The sequence below is a fragment of the Chionomys nivalis genome, chromosome 9, assembly GCF_950005125.1.
Source record: "Chionomys nivalis chromosome 9, mChiNiv1.1, whole genome shotgun sequence".
Classification (NCBI taxonomy): domain Eukaryota; kingdom Metazoa; phylum Chordata; class Mammalia; order Rodentia; family Cricetidae; genus Chionomys; species Chionomys nivalis.
Window position 1 is genome coordinate 49463141 of NC_080094.1, and position 24333 is coordinate 49487473.

The 24333-nt window shown below is 45.1% G+C and overlaps 1 protein-coding gene across 3 annotated transcripts in view; it reads left to right on the forward strand.

The window, feature by feature from the left end:
• Positions 1–24333, forward strand: part of Fbn1 (fibrillin 1) — a 204883-nt gene that overhangs the window by 153901 nt on the left and 26649 nt on the right. For all 3 annotated transcript variants that reach the window (XM_057780310.1, XM_057780311.1, XM_057780312.1), the window contains 14 exons: positions 1483–1605; positions 1904–2068; positions 3770–3838; positions 3932–4057; positions 4941–5063; positions 5679–5837; positions 6485–6556; positions 9320–9445; positions 12388–12510; positions 15926–16051; positions 18106–18222; positions 19377–19505; positions 20252–20371; positions 22959–23084. In XM_057780310.1, the coding sequence (XP_057636293.1) occupies positions 1483–1605; positions 1904–2068; positions 3770–3838; positions 3932–4057; positions 4941–5063; positions 5679–5837; positions 6485–6556; positions 9320–9445; positions 12388–12510; positions 15926–16051; positions 18106–18222; positions 19377–19505; positions 20252–20371; positions 22959–23084 (1704 nt within the window). The remainder of the gene's footprint in view (positions 1–1482; positions 1606–1903; positions 2069–3769; positions 3839–3931; positions 4058–4940; positions 5064–5678; positions 5838–6484; positions 6557–9319; positions 9446–12387; positions 12511–15925; positions 16052–18105; positions 18223–19376; positions 19506–20251; positions 20372–22958; positions 23085–24333) is intronic.

The window sequence follows — 24333 nt, forward strand, 5'->3', positions numbered from 1 at the left end:
AGGTCCACACACGCTTCCGAGGAAAACGAAGAGTGAGGCCTGGAACCGATGAGGTGTGAGGCCACAAAGGGAAGAGCCAGGTCCACAGGCCTGGGCTTGAGCTTGGGGTTCCAGAGGGATGTTTCTGAGGTGCTGTATGACTTCCTGCCATTTTCTTTTCTCCTTGACCGTCTTCAGAACTTCCTTTCAAGGGCCATGCCCTGGGATCTCTGGTCTGTCCCTTGTACATTTCCAATGCAATGCTCACACCTTTCCACCCCTGCTTTGGGTACTAACTACCCCGGGGGCCTGATAAATGCGGGCTGCCCATGCATTTCCTGGGTGTGTAGTTGTGGTTGGGAGTACGAGGAGGTGGTGAAGAGTCTGAGCATATGTATCTGGAGGCCACAGTCACCATCCGGTATCTCCCTCCATTTCATTCGGCGAGACATGCTCTCTCATTGAACCTGGACTAACTGGCTGGCATGAGTCCTGGGACCATCCTGCTTCCTCCTCTTAGTCCTAGGGTTCTGTGGGTGCAGGGATTCTCAACTCAGGTCCTCCTACTTGCAAAGCAAACATTTGACCCACTGAACCATCTCCTTAGCCCTATTTAATAATAAGTCATTTTTGTAGAGTCAAGGATCCCGGGGAACACAAGAAAAAAATATCAGAAAAATTACAGCCACACAGCTCTCTTTGGTACCAAGAAAAGGCTGAAAGTCATGGTCAGTCCCTCTACTCAAGGTACAGAGGAGGCAGGTCCTGAGGACATGAGGGTTCCAGACCACAGGAAACATCAGCCGACAAGTGTCCTGTTCCCCCAGGCTGACCTCTTCAAAGCCGTTTGTCTCATTTGGCGGATTTCTTAAGCATTGAAAATAGAGAAGAGGACTGTGCAGAGTTAGAATCTGTCCAAAAAAAAAAAAATCCATGTCCTAGTATCTGGAATGTTGTAGATATTTTTGGAACTGAAACCAAAAGGGAAATGTCCAGGACAGCATCTGTGCAGAGAGGGTCTCTGTGAGCCTGAAGAAACACACTAAGCCTCCTGCATGTGTGTTTAGGGAAGACAGAGCAGGCAGCCTGCTCCCAAGTGTTTCCTGGGACATCTTGCTCTAATTTGACAAAATAACATGCCACACATATTAAATGTATTGTTTTTGTAACCCTATGTCTGAAATTTTGGTTGACCGAGGTCAAAAACAATGTTTTGTCGTTAGTTACCTTGAGTGGAACATTCTTCTTAGCTCCAAAGTTCCATTTCATTCTGGTGACAGATTTGAAGGGTAAACACAGTTATGGGATGGGGGGGAGTGGATCAAGATTGCAACACAGCTCTTTCCTGGGGAGGGGACTTTCAGAGATGGGAGGTTGCATCACTAGACATAATTGAACCTAAGAATCCATCAGTCCTTGTCAGAAGTCCAGACTAGGTGTGACCGCCCTTGGTGACGCCAGGCCATGCTGGATGCTGGGTAATTCTGCCCAATTTTTTTGTAGATGTTAACGAGTGTCTGGATCCAACGACCTGTATCAGTGGGAACTGTGTCAACACTCCGGGCAGCTACACATGCGACTGTCCGCCTGATTTTGAGCTGAACCCAACTCGAGTTGGCTGTGTCGGTAAGATCCTTAAAACTTTTCTGAGACACATACTGTTTATTATTTTTGAGGTATAACTGAATGTTTCATTTCTGATGTTTTCAATTATATAGACATTTAAATATTTCTCAAGCATATTGAATACTTTGAGCTTTCTTTTCTGAAGGAAAATGACCGGTATATATCCTTTGGTACTTTTCCGCTTCTTAATAAAAGTAATTCTGATTTTTAAACACTTTCAGAAATGAGTTTGACTCTTTATCCCTCCAGTAAAAAGAATTTGCCTGACGTTTTTTGTTTGTTTGTTTATGATAAACAGACACTCGGTCTGGAAACTGTTATCTGGATATCCGGCCCCGAGGAGACAATGGTGATACCGCCTGTAGCAATGAAATCGGAGTTGGTGTTTCCAAGGCTTCCTGCTGTTGTTCGCTGGGTAAAGCCTGGGGAACTCCGTGTGAGCTGTGTCCTGCTGTGAACACGTGTAAGTGGACACCCTCCAGTCGGCTGCTACTCTACCTCAGAGCACTTCTCTCTAGATCTATAAAGGAGACGCAACTGAAGGAGGAACTGCTAGTCTGTTTACCACAGAAAAGGCAGGCCATTCCCATCAAGCCACATTCAGTACAAGACAGTCCAAAGACTCCCGCTTTGACTTGCCCTAAAAGCTTACATAAGGCATGGAGTGTCTCCTATCCTAGTAAGAAGAAATAATTAGTGTAATGTAAATTAGGGTTAAGTTTTCAGGTATATTTAAATGGAAGCTTCAGAATTCGATTTGAATATACCTCCTTTAAAGGGGGCTTCTGTTTTGCACTTTGATTTACAATCAGGTATAGCCAGTCTGGCCAAAGTCAGTGCCTGCTGCTTCCAGAGCATATTGGGATAAATGTTGATTCATTCCTCAAATTTACTCCTCAAAATTTTCACCAATTAAGTTGAGAATAGAAAGAAGAAGTAGACAGAGGCCTGCCCTCTAAGAATGTTCAGCCTGTTAGGCAGAATGGTACCCGAATGGGAGAGCTCTGATTCAGCATCAGCCCCAACCACCAACAAAGAAGAGTAGGCGCAGTCACGGTTGACAGAAAACACGCACCAGATTCAAGTTAGGAGTCTCCCAGTGGCGGCTGTGTGACCTTGGCCAGGTTAGGGTCTTAGGTGTGAGTGCAATCACTCAGGCAGAACAGAAGGCAAAGCCTAGCAAGGACCACCTTTCCTTTCCTCTTCAGAGAGACGGGGCTTAGTTCACACTGAAAGTGGGTGCTGACCACTTTGTGAACTTCCGAGCTTTGCTTTGAAAAGCAGAACAGTGGCCTAAGTGAAGAAGAGAAGAAGAAAACTAAAGGGGGAGGAGACCCAACGTTGTCGATATTAGGAAGGGCAAACCCAGATCTGGATTTCAAAATATGGAATTCAGCTTTATAAATTAATAATGATTCCCAAAAGGTCACTAGCTCACTTAGAATAGGAATTTAAACATATATGAATCCACGTGGTTTTATAATGCCAAGGCAAAGGCCAAGCTCAGGAAGACTGATAATTATGAAAGAATGTGTCTAGGGCTCTTTAGAACAATGGTACAGCCTGGGTCCCTGTCATTCGCAAGCACAACACTGAAAGAAATGCTCTGTGTGGATCCTCATGGCTTGGTGGAGGACTTAAAAGATGCTGAAGGGGAAAGAAAAAAAAAGCCTTATTTAAAAAAAAATAATCTGGGTTTTAGCATCACGTGTGGCACAGAGGAGTGAGAAAAATATCTAGACATCAAGGAGGGCAGTGGGCTGAAGCTGTGAATGAAGACTCTCCCAAGTTCCGTGTGGACAGGGTTTTAGAGTTAAGTTATCATATGAGGGGGACGGTGACACCCAGGAAGGAATGCTAAATGCACCCAGAACAGCATGAGGTTGGCAGGAAACAGAAATGGGGAAGAACTCTTTTAATAGCAGCGATAAGATAGAGAATGGAATATCCTACAAGGACCTATGACCAGGAAAGTAACTGCAGGTTTCCGAGATGGCGCCGCAGGCTTGTGTTTGGGAAGCAATCCGCATACACTAAGCTGTTCGCTTGCTTTACATGGCTAAATAAGAGCCGAAGATTCTGGAAGGGTGGCATATTCTCTTAGCTGTGTCAGCCTTTCTTCTGAAGACACCAGGAACTCATGTGGAACTTTCTGTTTCCATAGCTGAGTATAAAATTCTTTGCCCCGGAGGAGAAGGTTTTCGTCCAAACCCCATCACCGTTATATTGGAAGGTAAGTGTTTCTCCTTCGTCTTAAGACGCATGCCTTTTGGATGACCTGGGTTGATTCATGTCCTGAGGACATGCTTTGTTATCCTTCTGATAGACATCGATGAGTGCCAGGAGCTTCCAGGGCTGTGCCAAGGTGGGAAGTGCATCAACACCTTCGGCAGCTTCCAGTGTCGCTGTCCAACTGGCTACTACCTGAACGAAGACACGCGTGTGTGTGATGGTAAGGGAACCCTATGTTCTGTCAAATACTGAGGACCGACCCCAAACCAGGATACAGTTATCCAGAAACTGAGGGGTTCACAGTCTAGCCTTATAGGCCATACTTGAGCTAAACCATGTTCTCTGTGTTCAGGGTAGTTCTGGGCTCATCACCTGTACAGGTGTGTTCAGATAAGCCTCTCTTAGAAGGCGGGCCTTTGTCTTTAAGATACAACCATGGCCTTATTCACTTTTTTAAAGATGAAGAATTCTAACCATTTTTCGATTTGAGAACAATTAGCCCAAGGTCTGGGTGGCAGGAGGTGGGGAGGAAACCCATCTACATCCAGGATTCACAGGACCAATTAATTAGGTGAGAGACCTCTTGGGTAAGAATTATTTGAACATCACAGTGAATTAGCATTAGTGCTCAGACTTGCAGCTAACACATACTCCCTGGAGCCACCATGTTTGGTATGGAGAGGCACCAAGGGTCCCTCCTGCATTGTTTACAGTGAAGATTTAGGAAGTCGGTCGCTGCTGGCTTCAGTCTAGATTATATCTGTGAACATAGGAAGTATGTTATTATCTTTCTGAAGTATTTGACAGCTATGATTTTGCCCCATTTCCATGTCTCTGTGCTTTGGGGGGAACATTAAGAACGGGTTTATTAAGTGCTCAAATCAGAAAGCATGAATTCTTTTGTAAGTCTTCTTTGCTGAAAATTTGACATAGAGGAGGGAGGGACACCCACGGGCTGAGAACCTGCTGTTCACATCTGGATTCCAAGGCCTCTGGATGGAGGCTCTGCTCTTTGCCATCAACATTCGCACTAACGCTAGGCACCCACCCGTTCCAGAGCGAGGCTCTGATAGTCACTTAACAGCTTCTCTTTTGGGTCATAGATGTGAATGAATGTGAGACTCCTGGAATCTGCGGTCCAGGGACATGTTACAACACCGTTGGCAACTATACCTGCATCTGCCCTCCAGACTACATGCAAGTGAACGGGGGAAACAATTGCATGGGTGAGTCTGTGTATCTCGAGCCTGCGGGCCTGGCTCTCTTCTGCAAAGATCAGTTACATCTGGGGTTCAGCACTGCTCTGTCCCTCAGAGTGCTTCCCTCCTTTGAACTGTTGGAGTTCAGTTCACCCTGACCCCCAAAATGCCCCTCGTCGACCATAAGTTTGGCATTTTCACCATGTGTGGGTTGAGGGTTTTTCTTTAAAATGGGATGTTGGAAGATGCCAAATGGTTTAATAGCCCTTCTTTTGTTTGACTTATAGGTGTGTCTTTATACAATTATATTTCGGCACTGACCTACAGCATTAAAACATCATGAGTCGGAAATAAGAGACGCACTGCCAAATGGCAGTGGAGAATTGTTATGGGGAGCGTGGGTGGAGGGCCGAAATACATAATGACTTCATTCCGTGGCATGGAACACCAGAGAGTGCATTTCTCCAAGTGCCTTGCTTGTAGCAGCATGGCTAGCAGAGAAGCTGTGTACATGATGGTTTTCTGGTCTTACACAGCTGGGTCGCCACATAGACTTGCTTTGGTGGGGGAGGGTCGTGTTAAGCTCTGCTGTGTTGTGGAGAGCCCGTGGGAATCACCAGCCCTTCTGTTCCTTTCTTCTAGACATGAGAAGAAGCCTGTGCTACCGGAACTATTATGCCGACAACCAGACCTGTGACGGAGAACTCCTGTTCAACATGACCAAGAAGATGTGCTGTTGCTCCTACAACATTGGCAGAGCCTGGAATAAGCCCTGTGAACAGTGTCCCATCCCAAGCACAGGTGACAGTTTTGTGACTAGCGTCATTGATAAATTAGCCAGGAATTGCTAGAGAAAGTCAATCTTCATAAAGAGAGAAAAGGAGTACATTCTTTATTTCCAGACGGATAACTTGACTTACAAAGGCGAGCGTTTACCTTTTAGTTGACTGTGATCATTTCCGCTGAAAACCGAGTGATAGTGAAATTTTCTAACTTATATCCAACTTTATAACCAGACCTGTAAATTCAACAGATCACAAAAATATAAACATTGTTAGCATTGTTTATGTTAAAGCACTGGAAACATCAGGGAAACCAATATGACTAATAAATCAATGAGCTTAATTTTTTATGTATCTAAAACTAGCCTTGGGCTGTGGAGAAGGCTCAGGGTATACCATCACTTGCCACACGAGTGTGAGGGCCTGAGTAGCAATGTTGAGAACCCACACGAAAGTCAGACACAGCATCCAGGATGGACAAAAAGGAAACCCGTTTCTCCCGCATTCACAGCGAGGTCATTTTTCCTTCAGTGTCTGTGCTACAGATGAGGTTCCATCTGCAGGATTTTCAGATGAAAACATTTTCACAAATGTTTACGTAGTTATTTCTCTCCCTGAATTTTTACTCAGCCCTGACCCTGCCCTTTCTTTGTTTACCTCTTGCAGATGAGTTTGCTACCCTCTGTGGAAGCCAAAGGCCAGGCTTCGTCATTGACATTTACACTGGTCTGCCCGTGGGTGAGTTGAAGCCCGTGTGCTTGTGAGCATGGCGGGGTGCTCTGCTTCAGTCACTGTGTGAAAAGCAGGGGGCATACACACCATCATTTTCCTAGGTTCGCTTTTTTAAATGATGCCTCAAGCAGTTTTGAGGTACCAAGTCCTCATTGAAATAAGATGTGGTGCCCTTTGCAGCGCCACCTAATGGACAGAAGCCTTCACTGCTCCTGGTTAAGGGGCCTGAAAATCACAGTCAGATTTAGTGAATCCAATCCTGAGTGTCAAAGGAGGACAGAACCAGCTGACTTTGGATTTACCTTAATTCCCGAGTATTTCCTTCTAAGTTTACCTAAAGTTCTTTTATGAGGATTTGTTACACAAAGCTCCCCTGCTTACCAATTTTGTCTCCCCTGGCCTCTCTTTAGGTCCCTAACTTGGAGAATGTCATGGGTATAAAAATCTTTTCAGAGTCAGGCATGATGGCGTACACCTTTAATTGCAGCACTTGGGTGACAGAGGCAGGCGGATCTCTGAGTTCAAGGCCAGCCTGGTCTACAGAGTGAATTCCAGAACAGCCGGGCTATGCAGAGAAACCTGTGTTGAGGGGAAAAAAAAAAATTTTTTTCAGTAGTAGGGTCTCTTGTGGGAGCTGAAGCAGACTGTGCCATGGGATAGTAGCTCGGACTAGATTTGGAAGCACCGTGGATTGAGAGGCCTTGCACAGAGGTTAGCCGGCATAGGCAGTGCCCTTGCAATTTAGAAGCAAACACCACCAAAGTCAGTGGGAGCTGCTGCATCCTTGGGATCCCCCTCAGGGGGTTTATGTCCATCCCCAGATGCCCCCTAAGCCTCTGCGACCGCGTCTGGTAGCAGACACCACCGCTTGCTTTGTCTTGCCTTATTCCTAGTAAGTAAAAGCGAAATCCACATCAGCCTTTCCAGTGACCTTGTTTAAGAAAGCAAGGACCTGGTCCAGCAATCAGCAGGCTTTCTTAGCGCTAAACCCATATGGCTCCACAGGCCACTCAGCATCCAAAGAAACTTCATGGTTTGGAAAGAAAAACTGCTAAATGACATTGGCATGGAACACCTGGCCTTAGCTACTCTGTTTTTCTCCTTCCCCAAACATCTTTTAATCTGTCTAGAATCTGTGATTGGGAGGTAAGTGGTCTCTAATGGTAATGGGTCTCCACGGGCAGTCCAGGCCTGTAACCCGGCAAGGCCTGGCTCCCACGGTTGGCAGTCAGCGAAGACTTGGAATGGCACTAGCGCCATCCTCCAGTAGATCTGGGAAGACTTCCAACCATCTTGTCCAAATTCCCTGCTTTCCAGTGGAAGAGACAGAGGCCCAGAAAAGGGAAGGGACTCACCCAGGGCCACCTAGCTAATTAGTAACAGAGCTGGGACCAGAACCCAGTCCTGACTCACAGTTTGCTTGGCCTCTAGCTCTGGGCAACTAGAAACATGGTACTTAGCAATGTACTTAGTGTTACCAAATTCTGCCATGACAAAATACTTAGAGGATTGTAAAGTCTGATTTTATTTGAGTTTATATCCTCCCTCTGAAAGGTCTTGGAACTGTTGGCAAATTGAGTCCTTTCCTGGGTAGCTAAAACTATATAGCATGTTTATTAATCTTGTCTTAAAATGTAAACTTCTCCAAGTGGAAATAAAATCCAGACAGAAAAAAGAAAACACTTAATAATATCCTTTTGCTGTTTTGTACCTAACAATGACTAGATTCAGTCTGTTTTTGCTATACTTGGTAATAACACATCATTCTATTTAGAACTAACGAATGTTGGGGTCCCTATTTCATGATTTAATCTATACTAAAAGAATGTGTTGCCGGGCAGTGGTGGCGCACGCCTTTAATCCCAGCACTTGGGAGGCAGAGGCAGGTGGATCTCTGTGAGTTCAAGGCCAGCCTGGTCTACAAGAGTTAGTTCCAGGACAGGCTCCAAAACCACAGAGAAACCCTGTCTCGAAAAACCAAAAAAAAAAAAAAAAAAAAAAAAAAGAATGTGTTCTAAATTAGTCAAACTCTTGAAAAAGGATCTGGGACAGGTGGATTTCAGGGTGTGTCCTTTTGAGGTTTCTGCTGTTCTTATAAATGCCACGTTAGGGCTGGAGAGATAGTTAAAGGGTTTAGAGCATTGACTGCTCTTCCAGAGGACCCGGGTTCAACTCCCAGCACACACCTGGCAGCTCACAACTGCCTGTAACTCCTACTCCCGGAGATCTGAGACCTTCCCACAGACAAGCATATAGGCAAAATACTGATGCACATAAAATAAAAATAAACACCACCTTAGCCTATGGCTGTCCCCTTACAACTCTGGCAAGCAAATACCCTATGGAGCCTCCTGCTTATAATAAGAAAACCAAGTGCCTCTGTAGAGTAACAGATGCCCCAGGAACCAGAGACTGGTAAGTGTAGCCCCTTACTTTACAAGTCTGCCCAACTGGTATCATCTGTCAAACTCCGACAAAGAGGGGCCCTCCAGGAGAAGATGCAGAGGAGCCCAAACCTCTGGCTTAGTAAACACAGTCTCCCTTGACAGTTCTTCACAGCTGACCATGTCTTCAGTCAGTCCCTCCTCATCAGGCGTACACGCTGCTCAGTAGATTCAAACGTGGTCCCTGCCTTACAAACTGGATGTTTTGCAACAAAACCTAACTCCAAAGATGAGAGTCCACACAGACACGTGTGTGTCTATCTGTCTCCAGCTTTCACAGGGTCGTGGACCACACTGTTGCTCACAAGGGCTTCTCTGTTTTCAGATATTGACGAGTGCCGAGAGATCCCGGGGGTCTGTGAAAACGGAGTGTGCATCAACATGGTTGGCAGCTTCCGGTGCGAGTGTCCCGTGGGGTTCTTCTATAACGACAAGCTGCTCGTTTGTGAAGGTAAGTGTGACTCTCCCGCATCTACACACAGCGCAGCTGGCAAGCTGCCGAGCAACACCTTTGCAAATTCTACCACACCGGACTCAACAAGAGCTAGAATAGAAAAATGCATTATAGGAAATTCTTCCAGGCGTGACAAAAATATCATTTTAAAAATTAATGAATTAAGAAAAGTACATGGTACAGACCAACATGGGGGAAGTTACTTTTTTAAAAAATTAACTCCTAAGGGGAAAACTAGGATGTTTATTCTAGAACATCATCCCCCAACATTGGATATATTCATTTCCCAACTGATAATAAAAGACTTGGAACTCCTGAGTGTGTCAAATAGATTGCTTTTGTTTCATTTTTTTTCAAAGTAAATACAAGAGGACAGTCATCTTTAGCTAAATGTCAAAGTCAGTGTTCTCTTTGAAACAGAGATTTGTTTACCCAAAATAGAAACAATAGTTTTAAAAAAAATGCTCCAAATGCATGAGAGAATCCTAAATGGTGAGAAGAAGAAATTTGGTCTCATATGGAGAATGTTGGCAAGCATGAGATGGACTTCCGGTCGCCTCCTGTGGCCATGTGCACAGACAGAGACTCCAAGGCTTCTTTCTAACACATCATACTTCGTCTGTCCTGCAGGGATGATGGCATTCCTGTACATTTTAGTGGAGGAGACATTGCTGCTTATTAAAAATATGGCATTCTCTAGGATAGCTGGAATCATTTATACTTAATGTTTGAGCAGCAGGCCTCTAGCCAAATTTTTTACGTTATAGAAAGGTTGGGTTATTACCCTCCCACCCCCCCACCCCCGGAGTGTGTGTGATGGCGCTCAGTGTGTAATGGCATCAATAGTGTGTCATTGACAAGCCTTTTCCTCTAAATCAAGGACGGTTGACAGTCCACATATAGCTGCATTCCATTAGTGACCACACGCTTGCTAGGCTCTCTTGCCAGCTCTCAACCACTGTGGCCAACTGGGCACGCATCACTTACCCTGTTTGTTGTGTGGGTTGTGGGCAGGGGTGGTAGCCAGTTTGAGCCCTTTTCAGGAGATAGCCAGTTCAGAGCATGGCCCCAGCTTTGGGGTTTCCTGAAACCGTCAAGAATTGGGTTCCTGTAGAGAAAGCCCAGTGTAGGAAGAACAGGAAACAGCAGATCTTATTGTCCTAGAGGTGACTTTCCTCTTCATGATTGTTCTCTTTCCCTTCCGGTACACATCTAACGATGCCTGCCACTTTTTCCTTGTATTTTTCTCTTATCTCCATTTAGAGGCCCCTTGAATAATTATCCAAATACCCCTTTGCCACTAATATTTGCCAAAAGTGCTGGCCTTGACCAGGACACATAAGCAAGGCCACCCATGAGTAAAAAGTCCACAGACTTTGCAGCATATGTGGGATTGAAAGTCTGCAGCTGGGTCAGGGCAAGGTCCTCTGCTGCCGGGGAAAAGCCAGCATGCTTCACCCACCGGTTCTGATTAAGAAGGGGTCAAAAACCAGTCAGACTCAGAGAACATTAAGAAGATTAAGTATTTTGATTTTTGGTTTCCATTTTGCAAATTATTCATCTTCAAGGTGAGTGTTTAAATGCGCCCGGCTGCTCCCCACCAAATTCTTAGCTTTTAAAATAAATTGGAAAATGAAGGTTGATTTCACACATGTCTCAGCCTTCCTGAAATTGGGATGGATTCCAGGAATGTTTGGGGGGACTTCCATATTTATACTTTCCAGATATACATGGAAGTGCAGGAGCAGATGTTAGGCTCATGTCACAGAAGTGCCTGCCTGCCATCCCACTGGGCTTCTATGGCGAGGTTGATTCTGTGATTCTTTATAATTTACACTCAGGGCAGAACTCATGGGCGAAGCGGTGCTGTGCCCGTCATAACGCCGGCACACTGCTGCTCACGGGCCCATTGCACGGAGAGGTCCAGCCCACCCCACCTCAGTCAGACACTCCCACGCCTGCAGGCTCCACCCGCGGTGGTCAGGCTTTCCCACCAGAGAAGCACAGACCTGAGAGACATTCTGTTGTGGTTTTTCCTGGGGGCAGGGGGATGCCCTCTGGACAAACATCTGTTTACTCTAGGTAGGGCACTTGACAGCAGACCAAAGATGTGAACCAGTAAGTTTACTGAGTTATGTCCAGGAGTGTGGGTGAGGATGGCCACAGAGCTACATCACTGAAAAGCCTACCCTCCCTCAACATGGAGACAGTTCATGATAGCTGATGCCCCAATGACTTGCAGGCAGCGTGGTGACCCTTAGCCGGAGTGTCCTCTCCCCAGAGTCTCCTCTCCCAGGACACTGTTTCTGCCATCCTTCCTTGGGACTTACTGAGCCTTCAAACTCTGTTCCCTTCCTGAACCTTTTATGTCGCATCTCCTAGGGAACAGGATCCGCCATTGGTTTCTTGGCAATTGAGACGAATCCATAGAGACGTGTATATCCGCTACGACTTTATACTGATGCTTATCCACTGTGATTTACCATAGTTTCTCTGCCCTAAAGCTGTCTCTGGGTTTTACCAAGCTGCCACCCCTCCGCCCCAGTCTAAGCCCTGGAAACCCCTAAGCTCCTTTCTAGTCCTGTAGTTTTGCCTTTTCCAGAAATTTAGATAGTTGGAATCAGAGCAGTATTTGGCCTTTTCATGTAGTATCTTTTACTTATTAATCCCACATCGGTGTCTCCCATGTCTTCTTGTTAGCTAGCCAGCTCAGTAGACTATTGACTGATATTTTAAAATCTTAATATATCACAGTGTGTTTATGATGCATTCACCTACCGAAGGGTATCTTGGTAGCTTTCAAGTTTTTGCCATTACGAATGAACCCGCTATAAATACCTCTTGCTACCATTTCAAAAGATAGAGCCCAAATAAGAAGATCTATAACACTGACAACCCAGACTCTGCTCTCCCTGAATTAAGTTCTCTGCTGCTTGCAGATATCGATGAGTGTCAGAACGGCCCTGTGTGCCAGCGCAATGCTGAATGCATCAACACTGCAGGCAGCTACCGCTGCGACTGCAAGCCGGGCTACCGCCTCACCTCCACCGGGCAATGCAACGGTAAGTAACACTCCCTGGAGACCGTCACCGTGGCAGTTCTGATGCCTGCATTTCTTAAGCGATTATCAGGCTAAGGAATAAAAGTAAAGATTTAGGTTGATAAACTCAAAGTAACTAAAGAGGAAAAAAACAGGAAGATTGTTGGAACACTTAGCTTTTTGCCTTCTTTATGGAGGAGATATTTGCAAAGCAAAACAGAGGCCATTTACAGAAATGATTGCCTATATCCCTACCCCACCCAGAAATATCCACCTCCCCACATACATAAAATCAGCGTTCATTATTACTATTATTATTATTGTTTGCTTCTACATAATCTCCCTTAGACAGGTTTTTACCACCTCCTTTATGTATGTAAGAAGGCTGCACTCCCTTGAGTTGGAGCAGACCTTTCTGCACAAACAGATTCAACTCTCTTTCTCTCTCTTTCTGCATAAACAGATTCATATCTCTCTCTCTCTCTCTCTCTCTCTCTCTCTCTCTCTCTCACACACACACACACACACACACACACAGAGAGAGACACACAGCACTGTCACCACACACACACAGACACACAGCACTGTCACCACACACACACACACACACACACAGCACTGTCACCACAGACACACACACAGACACACAGCACTGTCACCACACACACATACACACACAGACACACAGCACTGTCACCACACACTGTCTTCCCAAACATCTCGCTGACACAGATGGCTCCCTGAAGGCAGCAAACACCGAAAGTCTCATCACCTCCACAGGACCCACAATAATCCGGAGGTTAGGAATGTGGGCTGTCCACCTCTGTCGGGGTGCCGTGTAAGTAAGCAGGGAGTGTGCTGTCAGCTTCCACGGGTGGTGAATCTAATCAACACTTGATGACATCCATAGCTAAGGGCACGAAAATGAAGACCCTGGTGTCTCAGCTCAGAGGCAAACTAAGACCTCAGACCGGTCTTCATGTAAGCCAATGGTTACAATCGCTGCAGTCAAGGTCAGGAAGAGTATGTTATGTCCCCCTGCTCGGGGCTCCCTTCCAAGTGAGTTTCCTGGGTTTTGTGCTTTTGTGAATGAAACGACTCGGGAGGGCCTTGGTCAGGTTTTCCTTGGCTCTCCTGGCCAGCGGTGATTAGGGGGTAGGAAGTGTGCTGCTCTCTGAAGGGAATTTCCCATTGTTCAGTGAGACCTGGGTGGGAAGAGGGTGTAAGAACAGAACAAAAAAGTCACTTTGCGAACCAAGATTTGCTTTGTGGGGCTTAAAGGAGCATGTGCAAGTATTGAGCAGTTCCCGATGGAGCTGAGATTATCCAGAAAGACACAGAACAGGAAAAATGCGGCTCTTGCTGATACCAAGCACAATACCCCAGCGACCTTTGGCACTGGCTCTACTTCCCTGCATTTTACTTTTAATTTATATTCCTTTGGAGCTGGGCGAAATAAGTCCAGTTAAAATAAAGAGTGGCTGGTCATGCCGAGTGAGCCGGTTTAGACTGTTTACTCTGGCCCTTAAGCTGGGCTATTTATAGAGCGGCAAAAGTCAATCCGCTACAGCCCCCTCCGGCTTAAGCTCTTTATCTTTTCATATTGAATGTTGACATAAACCGCACCTGGTACCGTCAGGGTAAACCTGGGTGAGCGGTTTGTGTAGCCCACAGTTCAACTGCCCTCAGCTATGGAAGCCCTTGCGTTTTGTAGCTTGAAGGGCTGAAGCTTTTATTCTAGAAGCATCTTCGGTCCCACCTCACTTTTGTTGTTTATTATTGAGACAGGATCTTACCCCTTCGCTCAGGCTGCCCTCACAATTCCTCCTGTCTCAGCTCCTGCGTGCTGAGATTGCAGTTGTCTACTTTAAAATATTTTTTTTATTTAAAAATTTATTTATTGTGTATACAATGTTCCTACTGTCTGTACACCTCCATGCCAGAGAGGGCACCAGATCGCATTACAGATGGTTGAGAGCCACCATGTGGTTGCTGGGAATTGAACTCAGGGTCTCAGGAAGAGCAGTCAGTGCTCTTAACCTCTGAGCCATCTCTCCGGCCCTATTTTAAAATATTTTTAAGCACTGTCTTATTCTGGTAGTTTCCAGGCATACTGCAAAGCATTCTTTCTGCCTCTATTTAAAATGGGAATGTCGTCCTGTGAGATTTGAATTTGGATTCATAGGCACATTGTCTCAAATTCCAAATCACACTTGTTCTAGGTGTGATCTGAGGGGGAACTGAGCTCCGATGGCCATTCTGACCTCAGTAACCAACCCTACCCCTGTGGAAATGCCTCTCCTAGCTACATCCCCAGCCTTTTTCTTCTGATCTCTGCTCTTCCTGTTTGGGATCCTGCCCTACTCCAAAGTTTGGCCAAACCTCTCAAACCTCAGACATAATCTCCTGGGAATTAGAAATCTGGTTCTCACAGAGGCCTTGTTTTCTGGACCCAGAGAAATGAGCTCCCCACTCTTGGACTCTCTAAAGTGGTAAATTTTGCTTTGTCATCAGTACCTCCATGTTTTATTGATTTTTTTAAAAAAGTCATAAAATGGGGTAAAGGAGCGATCTAAGACACATATCTGGTCCTTACATACGCCTAGATCTAGCAACGCCTGATGGTGACCGGCCTTCCTCAAGGGCGGCTTCCTTTTCTGACCATGAAAATGAAAATCCCCTTTCTTTGCCCATCCATTCTTCATTTGAAATATTTCCTCAAATGAGAATCGTGAGATTTGTTAAGTGTTTTCTCTGTGGACTAGCTGTAGTTTCTGAGCTGTGTGATCCCAGTTCCTCCTGCGTGTGAGACTCAAGCAGTGTCTTGATAGAATCTTCTTGGAGACAGTTACTAGAAAGATCTCTGCCAGGGTCAGGCCTTGTCGCTCTGATGTGGCTGTGAATGGTGGCTCTGTAGACCCAGGAGAGAAGCAGCCTGGATCTGCAGCTCAAAACAGGATGTGGTGGAATGAAAGCCGTAGGCGTGAGACAAAGTGAGAAGGCTGTGAACGTCTATTCAATTACCCCATTGTCCCGTTTCAGAAACACCGTCACGTGTTTGACATTGCTGGACGTTTTCAAAGGAAGCCCCAAAGTGTCCGTGATTTTCCTTTAGCACCAACACCTAGGGCTATTCATTCCACAGTCTGAGATGCTGTTTGGGCACCTTATAAAACACTTCACCCCATCCGAAGTTTTTTTTCCCTCTTTCAAAATACTTTTGGTGGCAGGAGCTGTTCCATTGGTTCACTTGGTATTAAAGTGTGGTCTAACTCATGTCAACACGAAAATAGACAGAATGCCAGTGTCTGTTTTGTACGTCCGTTTTGAGTTAGGATGAACTCTGAGCCCGGAAGAAAGCTGTTTGGTCATATAATGCCCTAAATCTCCGTGTAAGAAAACATGTAATGTCCACCCACGGTGCCTTTGGTTTACAGATCGCAACGAGTGTCAAGAAATCCCCAACATATGCAGCCACGGGCAGTGCATCGACACCGTGGGAAGCTTCTATTGCCTTTGTCACACCGGCTTCAAGACAAATGCAGATCAAACCATGTGCTTGGGTAAGTGTGCGTCCACCACCCATGCTTTCCTTCGGATCTATTGCATCTGCATGAGTGCAAGAGTTAATAATACTAAATCGTGCGCTAATTAGTTCACTGTTTACAAAATAAAAATAGGGGTGGATACACAGTGACACACCACTTAGTCAGTCTGAACACAATCATCTTCTTCCTTGCTGTCCATTAAAATGCCACGGGGGAAAAAAGTGCCTTTGAGGGTCTTTAAGCCCATGAATCAAACTTATACCGGAAGAACAGCCTACAGAGCCCTGGTTAAACCACTTGCCTTTGGCTATAACTAGGTCCATCCATGAATGATGTTTCATCTCCATAATCGGCCTCTGTTTCTCTGTCTCCTCTCTCTCTCTTCTCTACCCCTCCTCCTCTTTTTCCTTCTCCTCCTCCTTCTCCTCCTCCTTCTCTTCCTCTCTCTCTCTCTCTCTCTCTCTCTCTCTCTCTCTCTCTCTCCTCGAACTTTCTGAAACCTGCCAACAAAGAATGTATCTTAACAAAGAACTTAACAAGCTTGGCTGTGGATGAACACAACAGATTTGCTGTGCCTTCCCAATTCCCAGGTGGCTGGCGCAGTGACTCACTTATTTGGATGTGATGCTTAGTCCATATTCAAGGCTCTGGGGAGCTAGCAATAACTTCTCCATCAGAATCACAGATAATTCCTTTCTTCTACTTCCCCCTCAGTATAGTATGTAGGAAAGATGCTAGCTGCTATGGTGAATGCAGAAATATTCCAGTTGCCAGGGTAAGCTTCACAATGCACCAGAGAAAAAGTCATAGACCAATAAAAAAGACAGACAATGCCAGAGCTTCTAACTGAGTCGGATTTAGTACCATCTTCTCCCTTGACTGAGTTCTGAGGGTTGCTAAGTTTCTTTTTTTCTTTTTTTTAACCCCAAAAGATGTTGCTTTTGTTTTTTATCTCCAGGATTTCCCCCTTTTATTTATTTATTTTTTTTTATTGAAAAACAAAATTTTCTGCCTCCTCCCAGCCTCCCATTTCTCTCCCTGTCCTCCCACTCCTCTCCCCCTGCCCCCACTCCTCTCCCCTTCCCTCTCCAGTCTGAAGAGCAGTCAGGGTTCCCTGCCCTGTGGAAAGTCCAAGGTCCTCCCCCCTCCATCCAGGTCTAGGAAGGTGAACATCCAAACTGGCTAGGCTCCCACAAAGCCAGTACATGAAGTAGAATCAAAACCCAGTGTCATTGTCCTTGGCTTCTCGTCAGCCCTCATTGTCTGCCATGTTCAGAGAGTCCGGTTTTATTCCATGCTTTTTCAGTCCCAGTCCAGCTGGCCTTGGTGAGCTCCCAATAGATCAACCCCACTGTCTCAGTGGGTGGGTGCACCCCTCGCCGTCCTGACTTCCTTGCTCATGTTCTCCCTCCTGCTCCTCATTGAGACCTTGGGAGCTCATTCCGGTGCTCCAATGTGGGTCTCTGTCTCTATCTCCATAAGTTTCTAACTGAGTCGGATTGAGTACCATCTCTTCCCTTAGCTGAGTTCAGAGGCATTGCTAAGTTATCACCTATGGGAAAAGGAGACCTGTCCAAAGTGGCAGGGTAGCTGGAGAGTGGAGTTCTGCTGCTGACTGCAGAGCGAAGCCTGATGAGTCACTTTGGGGTAACTTGGAGTATGAACCCTGAAAGCAGAAGTATGCCAAAGGTGGCCACAAGTGAAGGTCCAGATGCACGCAGAAGTTTTTCCATTTTCAAGTGGAAATATTTGAGCAAAGTGACAAGGGTGGAGAATTTGAGAAGCAAATAGAATAAAATTCCTGTCCAATTCTCATGTCCTCATCTTGCCTCCTCCCATGTGCCATGAGGAAACACTGGACTTCCAAGGTGTAGGCCCTCACCTCAGCTTTTCCAGGGCACCAATGCCCAGAACATTCCAGCCCCTGGGAGCTGCTGTGCAGCCCCAACTGCTCCAGCCTCTGGGGGGAGCTGCTGTGCAGCCCCAACTGCTCTTCAACTTCTGGGACAACACAATTTCTCTCTCCTTTAGTCATAGAGCCCTCTCTCTCTGGCCTTCCTTCTTCCTAGACATAAACGAGTGCGAGAGAGACGCCTGTGGGAATGGGACTTGCAGAAATACAATCGGCTCCTTCAACTGCCGCTGCAATCATGGCTTCATCCTTTCTCACAACAACGACTGCATAGGTGAGTGTGCTGGCGACTGTCACCAGTTATACAGCTGCCTGTGTCACAGCCAGGGTGCAGGCTGCTCTTTAATGTACCCAAACTTCTACCTGACAGTTGGTCACATGACTGTTAAATACAATGTGCTAATTAAAAGTCATATTTAGTCATTATTTCCTTGATTAAACTGTGTGTCGCAGCTATAATTTTATAGGTACTTTGATTTAAGTTGAATAAATTTCAAGATAAATGATTTAGGCTACACTATTCAGAAGCAGGTCTGCAGCCTCTTCTGCAGTGTATAAAATTCCCTTTCTGAGACACAATAGGCATTTTCTCTTAGATGCAGAATCTAGATTTAACTTTATGTATGTGCTATATAAAACATGTATACAGATGATATGAAGCAGAAGGGGGAATGTTTGGGATTAGGAAGGGGTCAGTGGGAGGACAGGAAGGACAGGGTAGGACTCTAGGAATGAGAGTGTGAGCAAGGTGCATGGGAAATATGGATGAAACCATGTCAAGGAAACCCACAGTTTTAAACTAAATACTTTAAGGAGGGAGGCTAAGAAGCAGTAATGAATCAAATACTGAATAGAGTTAGAAGCTAATTTTCAATACTTCGAAATGCAGTACTAAAGTGTAACTTCTTCTGAATTATGTATCTAGTAAATAAGTTTTACCTTTTAAAAATAAAATCTAGAATAAAGAGACCAGAAACAGGGGGGAAGAGGGTGCTGAGGAAGCATGGGGAAGACGGAGGTACACATTAGAAATGAAAGGAAAAGGAGGTTTGGGGTTGAAAGGAGCCTAGGGGTGGTCAGGGTGGAGCAGAAAATCTACGAAAACAAATTTGGTTTGAAAATTCCATGATGAAACCTAATTCTGTGGATACTAATTAAATTTTTTAAATAAAAAAATGCAAAAAGGCAAAAAATATACAAAGTCTAAGCAAAACTGCTACAAAGTTATCATGCAAATTACCAGCTTTAATATGATAATGCAATCTTTTCATTATAGTTGGATGGGTTCCTATGGCTGGGTCTGCGGCTAAACCCAGACCTTCATTTTAAGTTCTTATGTTTGGCCGAGTCCGCAAAGGCCACCAAAGTTCAGAACGATGCCTGGGATGCAGACATTTTCTCTGGAACTTAACAAAGTTTTTTTTTCAGATGTTGATGAATGCGCAACTGGAAACGGGAACCTGTGTAGAAATGGCCAGTGCGTCAACACGGTGGGGTCCTTCCAGTGCAGGTGCAATGAGGGCTACGAGGTGGCTCCGGACGGCAGGACCTGTGTGGGTGAGTGTGTGTGTGTGTGTTTGTGTGTGTGTGTGTGTGTGCGCGGCGCGTGCGTGTAAAACAGAAAAATAAATATAGAATCATGAATTTGGGGGGCGGTGTTGGATGAGTAGGAGTTGGGGGGGACCAGGAAGGTGAAAAGTATGCAAATACATTGTAATTATGAAGTCCTCAAATTTAAAAAGAAGAAAGGAGAACAGTTCCTGAGAAAATGTCCCCAGAGGCCCAGCACAGAACCAGGCAGTCCCTGTTCTAATCCCGCTATGGGGCGCTAGTGGGGGAAAATCACTGTAGGATTACACTAGTCTTGCCTGTAAAGACTTTATTTTTAAATTTTTTTAAAAAATACATACATATCATTTTTTTCTTATTTTAAAATTGGGTTATAGTCATAGAAAACACCTTAGCTGTTAAATGTTAGACATAATAGCTGTGATTCATTATAGTTTGTTCAAAATACCTCTCCAGAGGTAAGGTCACAGAATCTTTCAAGAATCATTAAAACCCCTTTAACACGCTGCTCTGTTCTTGAAATACTTAATTTGTGGCAGGTAGGATAAAATGTGACCGTATTGCACACTTTGGGGAGCTTTTTAAGTAATCGCTTTCTCTCCGGGAGACTTTTGTGGCTTTTAATGAGCCCTGTGTGCATCTCTGGTTTAATTCCGCTTCCTTTGACTGAGTTTGCTCTGATTAATGGAAATCATGCCAGCAGGAGCCTCTCTCCGGCTTTCTTTTCTCTGCAGATATCAACGAATGTGTTCTGGATCCTGGGAAGTGTGCACCTGGAACCTGTCAGAACTTGGATGGCTCCTACAGATGTATTTGCCCACCTGGGTACAGCCTACAGCAAGACAAATGTGAAGGTGAGGGCTGCTGACGGGTGGTGAGAAAGACTGAGGTGTTGCACTAGAATCACCGAAATCACACATTTTTGTGATGCCATTTACAGTTTACAATACCTTTATTTATATTTGTTTTTTAAATCTAAGTCAGAGGCTGTGACCTATGACCTCATCTGTCAAGACAGGAGCAGCCGGTTCTTGTCCTGATCACTGGGGGTGTTAGTTTTCTCCGTTGCAGGCTGCTTTGGAGGCCCCAGCTCTTTCCCATTGACGGCAATCCTGAGTTAGATGATTTTAAGTGGCCGTCGTTGGCAGCTAACCACAGCTCCCACATCCCCATGAGCTCTTTAAGTGCCCACCTGCAAGGCTGGGTGAAAGTGGTTGTGTAGTCCGTCTGTGAGGTCTCCAGCTGTGGGTGGGGAGAGACGTCCTACAAGAGAGTGAGTTCTCAGCGAGTTTTCTCCATTGTTCCTTTAGTCTCAGCACAGATTCCTTCTCACTACAAGAGCTTCATGAATGAGTCGATTGGATGGGTTCTCAAGAAGTCACATAGTTCACACCCCTGCCTTTAAACATTCCTCCCATCATCTTAGTGGGTGTTAGTTTTCTCGACTTTTAGTACTGCCAATGAGAAATGTTGTTATAAATCCAATTTATACCACATTCCAGTGGTGATACTTTAAGTAGAAACATCTTATCAGAGTGAAGTCTAACAGAGTCATTGAATTTTTTTTCTTATGTTATTTTTTTAAAAAAGTATTTATTTCCTATGTATGGGTGTTTTGCCTGCATGCGTGTCTGTGCACCGCGAGCATGCCTGGTGCCAACAGAAGGCAGAAGAGGGCAGCGGACCTCCTGGAACTGAAGATGGCTGTGAAGCACCGTGTGGGTGCCAGAAGTCACGCCAGGGTTCCACCTGGAAGAGCGGCAGTGCCCTCTCTTGCTGACTCATCTCTCTGGCCACTTTTGTGGCCACACACTGCCAAACACACACACACACACGCATGCATGCACACCATATGCATAGACACATGCAAATATATAATGACAAGATTCATAATAACAATAACCATAAATATTTGAGCATTTTTACCAAAGCTACCTTTTTTAAAGGAAAGGGTAGATGTAGTGGTGGAAGGAGTTTAAGAATGATGTAATTCAATGAAGAAAAGTTCAACCTCACTAATAAACCAAAAAACAATAACTAAAATATGCACTACAGCATGGAGCGATGAGGAGCTGGTTTTGCATTGTATAAGCAGATAATCACCTCTATTGCTTGTCTCTAGAATCTCTAGTATATGATAGTTACAATATTAAGGCAAGACAATGGAGTTAGTTTCTTGACTTCCCCTTAGGTGGACCTTTTTTTTTTTTTTTTCTTATTTATTTATTTTTATTCTTTTTTAATTAAAATTTCCACCTGCTCCCCATTTCCCATTTCCCTCCCCTCCTCCCAAATATTGCCCTCCCCCCACTTCCCTCCCCTCCTCCCAAATATTGCCCTCCCCCCACTTCCCTCCCCCTATCCCCACTCCTCTTCTCCTCCCCCCACTCCATTCCCCCTCCCTCTCGATACTGAAGAGCAGTCCATTAGGTGGACCTTTTAAGAACACATCGTGGTGTAGGCAGAACTGCACTGATGTGAAGCGCAGAGTTCCATGACCCAAGAGACACTTAATATATTTTGTAAAGTTTTAACTTAGGCGGTACAGCCAAGGTTTGAGACTAGCCCCTTGCTTCACTATAGACCCGACTGGAAGTCACAGAGACTGGGTGAGTCTGTTTCAGCAGAGTGGCTCTGCTTTCCACAAAAAGTAGTATGACTGTGTAGCTTATTCACAAAACTGAGATAATTTTGAAAGAAAAGGGGGATATGTAATTTTACAGTCAGGCCAATATACACAGGCTAGGAGTTGTTAGGAAAACTCTCATGACACAGTGGCTACCAGAGCCACTCTTGAGTTCTCAATGGGTTACCCCTTACAGGCGATATGATGCCTTAGGTGCTGAGGAAAGGAGCCCATAATTCACACGTAATCAGATCCTGGTAGCTCTGTGATGACAGAATAGCCCTGGTCTATACATGAAAGAGATATTCGTATCTTCAGCAAAACTATCCAGCAGATCGGTCATCATCTGGAATGGGATTGGGCTTCTTTATATGGCTATTAATGTTTTTAAGGCTACAGCCTGGAGTGCTGAGAAAACTGCAGCCCAGGGTACTGAGGAAGGCTCCCTGAGGGAGTTGAGGGAGACAGGCTTTCACCGAGATCAGCCTTGGACTTGCACTGTGCTGGAATGCTGACCTCGCTCCCAGATCAGTGTGGGGTGGAGTTAGTGCCTCTCCTCTGATTGGTTGTGCACCTCAATGAACAAGGGGGTCGTCATTACAACTCTTAGAAGGTTCTTACAGATTCCATTTTACATTAAGATCTGTTCATCTGTCCAAAGTAACTTTTAAAAATTCACCTTAAAATAATTTCACAGGCAATCACTTCCCTGGTGGGGGTTGTGAAAACCACTCAACGCTGAACTCATACATTTTCAATTTGGTGAGTGACGGGGTCTCCCTGACACTCTGTCTCTGACATGTGTAACCCTTTAGATATTGATGAGTGTGTGGAAGAACCAGAAATCTGTGCCTTGGGGACCTGCAGCAACACCGAGGGCAGCTTCAAGTGTCTGTGTCCAGAAGGGTTCTCCCTGTCCTCTACTGGAAGAAGGTGCCAAGGTAAATGCCTCCGAAAGCTTTGGGCTCTCGTTGTTCTGTGTTTATTTGTTGTGGTCTCATGTTTTAAACATGGCAAAGCTCTGACTCTCCGTGAGCAGGAAGATGTCTCGTTCACCCACAGGTCTAATGATTACCATATGCCCGAAGGTTCATTCTGACTTCTGAGGTTAAAAACTCATCCATCAAGTTTCAGTTGCTTATACAACTTCCTTGGCACTTACACCCCTCTCCATCCTACAAGCACAGATGCTGATGGGCTTCTTGGTGGGGCATCCTCAAGAGACACTGACGTCCCAGAACCTGGAGGAGATCAGCTATAGGAAGTTGCAGCCTACGGGAATGTGGGTGCAGACCAAGACCCTTAGACAGAGAGAATGCAAACCGATCTCCTGTCCCCAGGGAAAGATGCCCATATTCACAGACTCTCTGGGGAAACAGAATACTAACTTGTCAATAGCGAAAATATTCAAGGGCTTGCCAGATTAACTTTAAAATAAAGGAAAAATACTTTAAAAGGCTCTAAAAGTAAACACAAAACAATGTTTGGTTAAAGCTCAGAAACTTATTTGGACATTCCTAAACAATGCAATTGTTATTTGGCTATACGAGCTAGTTTAATGAAATACAGGGTGGGGAAGACCCATAAATATTTACATTTAGAATTTCTGTCAATGTCTATATGTTGCTTTGTGCTTTTATTTGTTTGTTTGTTTTGTGTGTGGGGGGATGCTTCATATCATCAAATAATAGGTTTAGAATATAATTTAAGATTCTAAAATATGACTTTAGGATCCTAGGTCTGCTAAGTTTTAGACCGAGAAGCCATTTAGTAGTGTAGAAATACAGAGTGTTCACCCAGACCACAGCAATGCCCACCCAAGCATGCCTGCCGTGAGCATGACAAAGTCTCATTGTCTCTGCATCTCCTTTGAACGCTTATTATTTTTCTTTTGTCTGGTTTTGTTTTACTTTTTCAGTTGGTCATTGCAGAAATATGAGGGGAAAAGTTGCAAATTCTCTGCTCGATTTGGTCTTGTAGGGAATTATCAGAAGACCGCAAGTGTTTCAGAATGGTGATGGGGGTAGAGCTGGATTCTGCCTGTGTGCTACAGGCCAGTCCAGATAGAGCCTGACTCCTACCCCCTCGTTTGTGTCTTTGGCTTGGCCTGCATTCGGAAAGAAAGCAGTGAGAGGCCAGGTGCGAGTCTGCCGATGTGGCAAGCCAGGGGAAACTCCAAGGCTATTAATT